Source organism: Myiozetetes cayanensis, unplaced genomic scaffold (assembly GCF_022539395.1).
Source record: "Myiozetetes cayanensis isolate MyiCay16 unplaced genomic scaffold, myiCay2020 scf29, whole genome shotgun sequence".
NCBI lineage: Eukaryota > Metazoa > Chordata > Aves > Passeriformes > Tyrannidae > Myiozetetes > Myiozetetes cayanensis.
This window is the reverse complement of record NW_026087510.1, coordinates 5,450,572-5,456,571: the sequence shown is the minus strand read 5'-3', so window position 1 is coordinate 5,456,571 and position 6,000 is coordinate 5,450,572. Positions and strand designations below refer to the sequence as shown.

Sequence of the window (6,000 nt, the reverse complement as noted above, 5' to 3'; positions counted from 1 at the left end):
GTTGGCATAGACCCAGTCCTGTTGAACAGGGCTGGGGAGCTGGTGGTGGTGCAGGAGGGGAGCAGAGCCCAGCTGAGCTCCACGTCCCCTGAAACCAGAGATTTCCCTGAGCCCGTGTCCCTGCAGTGTGAGGGAGCAGGTGCAGTGCTGTTGATGTAATGGGGAACTGGAGAGGGTATTTATGGCCTGAGCTGCTGCACAGAGCAAATTCTGCTCCCTATTCTTGCAGGCAAGCTGAGAGGAAGAGGCTCAGGGCCTTTTGCAAAGGGCTGGCAGTGCTGGCAGCGCCCCTGAGCCAGAAACTGTGTCTAAGTTACGAGCTCAGAGGCAGAGACTAGTTCTTGCCCTTTAAGTACAGTTGCCAGGCTGAACCCATTCCTGTGATTGAGGCTCACAGGCGAGGCAGGAATTAAAATAAATGTGTGAGTTAAGATGCATTAGGAGCACAACTATAGAAAATGAGCTTAGTGCAGGGGCACAGGCAGACAGAGATGGCTCCATCCCCTGAGAAGACACCATGAGCATGCCCAGGTCATCTTTGCTCTGGCCGTCCAGGGTCTCTGAGGTCACAGTGTTGGGCTCTCCAGTGGTTTCTGTGCTGGGCCAAAGACCAGAGGTGTTGGGCTGAATGGTGGAGAAATCCATCCTTCATTCCCATACCACCAGGCACAAAGGCTTCCCTGGGCTGCAGTGCCAGGGGGATCCCAGCCCAGACCTGCTGGGCTCTTCCCTGCCCCTGACTGTGACTCCCTTTGCTGCAGGCAGGGGCAGAGCCCTGCCCGAGCTGGTGGGCGATGCGGGGAGCTGAACCCGGGGCGCTGGCAGTGGGAACAACGGCCCCTTGTCGTTCTCCCCGGGAGCCAAAGATAGGAGCTGCATTGATCCCGCTGGCATCCGAAGCAGCTGGGAACATCCGCCAAGCCTGCCTGGGACTCTGCAGATAAACAGCACGTGGGGAGCGGGGCGGGCTGGGCACTTTGGCTTCTTGCTGCCCCATTGGGCTCCTTTTCTCCTTCTCCCCTTCCCCCTCCTCCTCAGCAGCGCGTTCAAATCCCTCAGACAGCTACTGGGCACCGCCGAGGGGACCGGCCCAGGAGTGGGACAATAAAATCCCTGACACCACTGTTCAAGAGGCCTCGGGGGGGTGGAAGGCCAGGCCAGCTGCACGGGTATAAAGCTGTCCCAGGCTCCCAGCACAGCACTGCAGCACAGTTGTTTGCCAGGCTCCTCCAGCGCTCTCCAATGGATATCACCATTCATAACCCCCTGATCCGCAGACCCTTCTTTTCTTGGTTGGCACCGAGTCGTATCTTTGACCAGATTTTCGGCGAGCACCTGCAGGAGTCAGAGCTGCTCCCTGTTTCCCCCAGCTTCAGCCCCTTCCTGATGAGATCCCCCATCCTTCGGATGCCCAGTTGGCTAGAGGCAGGACTCTCTGAGGTAATCTTTGCTTCTTCGTGCTCTTTGTTACCGCTGTGTGCACGTCCTGCTGGCTCCGGAGCTGGACGCCCAGGAGAGCCCCGAGCTTGGAAGCTGCTTGTAGGTGGTTATTTAGGAGAAGGCTGGGGAGAAGGGTGCTGTGCTTGTGGCTCTTCATTAGGCAAGGAGCTCTGCACGCTCTGCTCGTCGTTTGTGGCTGAGAGCAAGTATTGCCATAGTGATGGGAAGAGAGGCAAACTGAGGTGGCTCTAAGAGCTGACAGAAGACAGGAGGAAGCCTGATTTCCCTAATTTCCCAGTCTGCTCTGCCAGACTTCCAATCCCACTCCCACCTGAGAAGCAAACAGCACAGGGGCAGGGGCAGTGGGAGGTTCATGTCAGGCTGCTGAGGAAAAAGGGGCCTATTTTAAAGAATCCCTGCCGAGAAGAGCAGTGTTTTCAATCAGATACAAAACCCAAAGGATCAAGGAGCAGGAGTCTGCTTGCTTCAGGGGCTGAGCCAAGAGGCACTTGCCTGTTCTACGAGTCAATCTCTTACTTACAAGTAGCTTGTAGAGCTATTCTGAGCAGAAGGAGGGAGAGGGAAGTATTATTTTAATCTTTGCATAATGTTTGCCCTGATTTAGCGACCTGGGTCTGGCTGTGCACCGAAGCAGCCATAACCAGCACTACACCAACTCAGGGGTCAGTTTTAGCAAATTTTAACAAATTGAGAATCTCAGGTACCGCAGGGATGGGCAGATTAATGCAAGGCCAGCCAGGGACAAAGCCACTCAGATCAGGACCCCACAACAAAGGTCAGTGCATGTGTAGACACCAGCTGAGTGTTGACCTGCTGAGTTCTGAGTGCCTTTTGAAGCAGAAACCCTCACCTGCTCTTTTCTGAAGTCACCTCCTTGTTTTGCAGATGCGACTGGACAAGGACAAGTTTTATGTAAATCTTGATGTGAAGCATTTCTCCCCTGAGGAGCTGAAGGTGAAGGTGCTCGGGGACATGATAGAAATTCACGGGAAGCACGAGGAGCGCCAGGTACTTGTGACCTAACTGTGCAGCTCTCAGTGTGAGCTTCCTCACCTCTGGTGAAGCAAGGAGGCTGCAAAACTTCCCCTCCCTGTGCTCACCTCAAATACTTATAATTATTTTCTTTATCAGCCAACACTAATGGAAGATGCTCTGTGCAAACCCCCCCAGCTGATCTCAGACAGGGCAGCAAGAGGGCGAACATTTCTCGCTGATGTTACAGGAACTGTGAACTGAACTGGAAAATCGTCTTTGAAATGGGCATTTTTGGGCCTCCCTCTTTTTGGGAAGAGGCCAGAAATGCAGGGAGGTGTTTGATACACTGACAACAAGCTGTGATAATCAAACCACACAAGGAACCAGTGCAGTGCCCTGTTGTGTAACCTTTCCTAGGCCCAGCTCTGAGTTTCTAACCCTTAAAGTTTGTGTTCTGCTCTCATAATCCCACTTCTTTCTGGCCTGGGAGACCTGGGTGCCAGCTGGGCAGACAGAAATCCAAAGCCATGTTCAAAGGTGGATGCAACAGCGTTTTCCAGTCCCCATCTCCTTCCTACCTCCTGTCCCCAGTTCCTTGGCAGAAGGAAGGGAATACTCATAATAAAGTAGCTGGAATTGCCATATCAATATAATAATAGCAATAACAATAATGATGATGTTGATTATGATGATGATAATGGTGGCACTGAGCGAACGCTCCTAACTGCGCCTTGTCCCTTCTCCTTTCGAAGGACGAGCACGGCTTCATTGCCAGGGAGTTCAACAGGAAATACAGGATCCCAGACGACGTGGACCCTCTGACCATCACCTCGTCCCTGTCCCTGGACGGGGTGCTGACCGTGAGCGCGCCCAGGAAAGTGAGCGACGTCCCCGAGCGCACCATCCCCATCACCCGCGAGGAGAAGCCGGCCATCGCAGGCGCCCAGAGGAAGTAGGGCTGCTGCCCACACCCCCCCGGGGCCAGCCCACATCCCCCTGGGGCCAGCCCACAGCACCTGGCTCCAGTGGCTGCTCTTATTATTTATGCCGAGTAAGTTTACTAACGAATAAAACATGAACAAGCAGTCTGTATTTATTTGTTTGGGGGCACGGAGGACAAGTGGAGTGTTGGGTCCAGGGAGCTGTGTGAGGTGAACGTGCCTGGTACCCTCCTTCCTCACAGCTTGAGTGGCAGGTGTGTCCAGGACAGCTTGTCTTGGTGTCCACAAGCACTTATCCCCCTTCACTTTGCGTTCTCTAATGTTTTGCAAACATCTAATGCACGAGTCTTTTCCCTCAGTGTTGCCAGAGGATTTCAGAGGATTTCAGAGTGTTTCACAAGCCACAGAAAAGTTTCTCCAGTGGAGATTAAACTGGTAAAACAACTTCATGACAGTTGAAACCCATTTGAAGTGTGGGTATTCGATAACAACTGACTGGAAGACAACTGTATCTTAAATCTCTAGAATGACTCACGTTGTGGAGAAGCATCCAAATGCTGCAGCCAATTCAGAGCAGCTGCAGATGAAAACTGCAGAGCTGCAGTAAAACACAGATATCTCCCCAGAGGAGAAAAACATCCTGCTCTCATGATGCAAATCACATCCCTTTGAAACTATGCTGTTAGTGCCCTTCAAACAATGAGCAGGATCTGATGTCTACAGCAATAACCTGCTTTATGCCATCATTGTTGAGTGATACAAACCACTACTAAGTCCTTTTCAGGCACCATCATCTGCTTAGCACCTCTCTTCAAAGGGATATGAGCAGAAAGGAAAGTCTGTTATTACTGGAATTGAATTCTAAAATTCATCTTCAAAAAGGACAGAACGCCACAGATCTGTCACACAGATCATCAGACTCAGCCATGACCTGACCTATTTTTTATGTTCCTTATACCTAAGACAAGAGTTCTATGAGAAGGGATCAGTTTACACCTCAGATGAACTGAGAGGTTACCCTTCATTCTGTGTCTTTAGGGGAGGAAAAATAAAACGAGCACTCAGTGACGTGGGGTCATTGCCAAATCCCTCAAATCCCCCCTCGTTGCCAAGGTCTGGTGTTTCCCATTAGCTGGTTCCAATAAGCTCTCCCAGTTAAGGTGTTCCTTGGGCTTGTCTGACCAGGCACAGGGGGAGCAGTGACTCACAGTCACCTCTGCACACAAGAACAAACCACAGACACTCACTTAGGCCACAAACAATACAGATTGAAAAGCAGGAAGAATGCTTTCCACATGATGCTACATTTGGCTTTCATGTGTGACAGGCCTTTTTGCTTGAAGGAAATCACTGCAGCACTGTGGGCAGACAGGCCTCCTGGTTTCTGAGTCTGTTGCTTTTCCTGCATCCTTCTTGCTCCTTCCCTGAGTGTTGGACACAAGCAAAAATAAAAGTGCTGCCATGTGGTGGCCTGTAGTGAAGCAGGACTGAACAGCTGGGTTGCACAATGGAGGTTCTAACTCAGGGTAGGGGCCCAGAAACCAATGAGGCTCTTGTTCAAATTCTAAAAGAATAAAATTGTTTTAAAAAAAAAATTGAGGTAAGTGGGAAATAGCAAGAATATATCCAGTGCATTTTCCCTGAGGGAAATGTGGGTTTTTTATATAGTGCAGGGTTTTGTTGGGCTCAAACTCAGGAGCAAGAAATGGGCATTTTGAGTGAAAGCTCTTTGGGGATGATGAGGTCAGCTAGACAAGAATACTTGAAATGCAGATACCACTCCCTGAATGACCTGAAATACCTGTTCTGTGGTGGCACAGCAGCACAGCTCAGCAGGCAGAAAATGACAGAAAACATCTCTGTCATCTCTAAGCACAAATGGCTTTCGGGAGCTCCTCTTTAGCTGCACCACACATCCAACAGATGGTTTCAGCTCTGAGCACAGACACTTCACCCTCTGATGTTTCCCTTGTAATCTGGAGAGCAAGGTGCTTCAAAGCAGTGAGGATGCTGGAAAGGAAAATTCACATTTAGCATGGCTAAATATAAGTCTGGGTGGTTTTTTTTCCTTTCCTGGAGGGGTGAGGTGGTGTGGTAATTATTCTCCTGAGGTGTTGTGCTCCATGTCTCAGCACTGAACATCTCTCAGGGTCACTTACCCACCCTTTGAAGCACAGAAAGTGATTTACCCAAGGCCACAGGGACCCAATGCCTCCCCAGTATCCCAGGGCAGGGTTAGATGGGATACTGGGGAGAAATTGTTCCCTGTGAGGGTGGTGAGGCCCTGGCACGGGTTGCTCAGAGGAGCTGTGGCTGTCCCAGCCCTGGAAGTGTCTAAGGACAGGTTGGAGCCATGTGGGGTAGTGGAAGGTGTCCCTGCCCATGGAAGGAGATGAGCTTTAAGATCCTTTCCAACCCAAACCATCCCAGCATTCTGTGATTCCTCATTTCCTTAGCTTTATTTATTTATTTACTTACAGCTTTATTTATTTATTAACAGATGTATGTATTTATTTATTTATTTAACGCCCATTTCCTGTTGCGCACCGGCTCAGAAAGCCCTCCCAAAGCGCAGCCCCTTCCAAGCGCGGCGCCGGGGAGGCGGCGGGGGGGATGCGGAGGC

General features: G+C 50.9%; 1 protein-coding gene across 1 annotated transcript; it reads left to right on the top strand.

Annotated features, from left to right (window-relative positions):
• The first annotated feature begins 1,033 nt into the window (after nucleotides 1-1,033).
• CRYAB (crystallin alpha B) lies at nucleotides 1,034-3,521 on the top strand. Its single transcript, XM_050322926.1, has 3 exons — nucleotides 1,034-1,440; nucleotides 2,347-2,469; nucleotides 3,189-3,521. Exons 1-3 carry the CDS (start codon nucleotides 1,243-1,245, stop codon nucleotides 3,390-3,392), a joined length of 525 nt encoding a protein of 174 aa, XP_050178883.1. The 5' UTR covers nucleotides 1,034-1,242; the 3' UTR covers nucleotides 3,393-3,521.
• The last annotated feature ends 2,479 nt before the right edge of the window (nucleotides 3,522-6,000 follow it).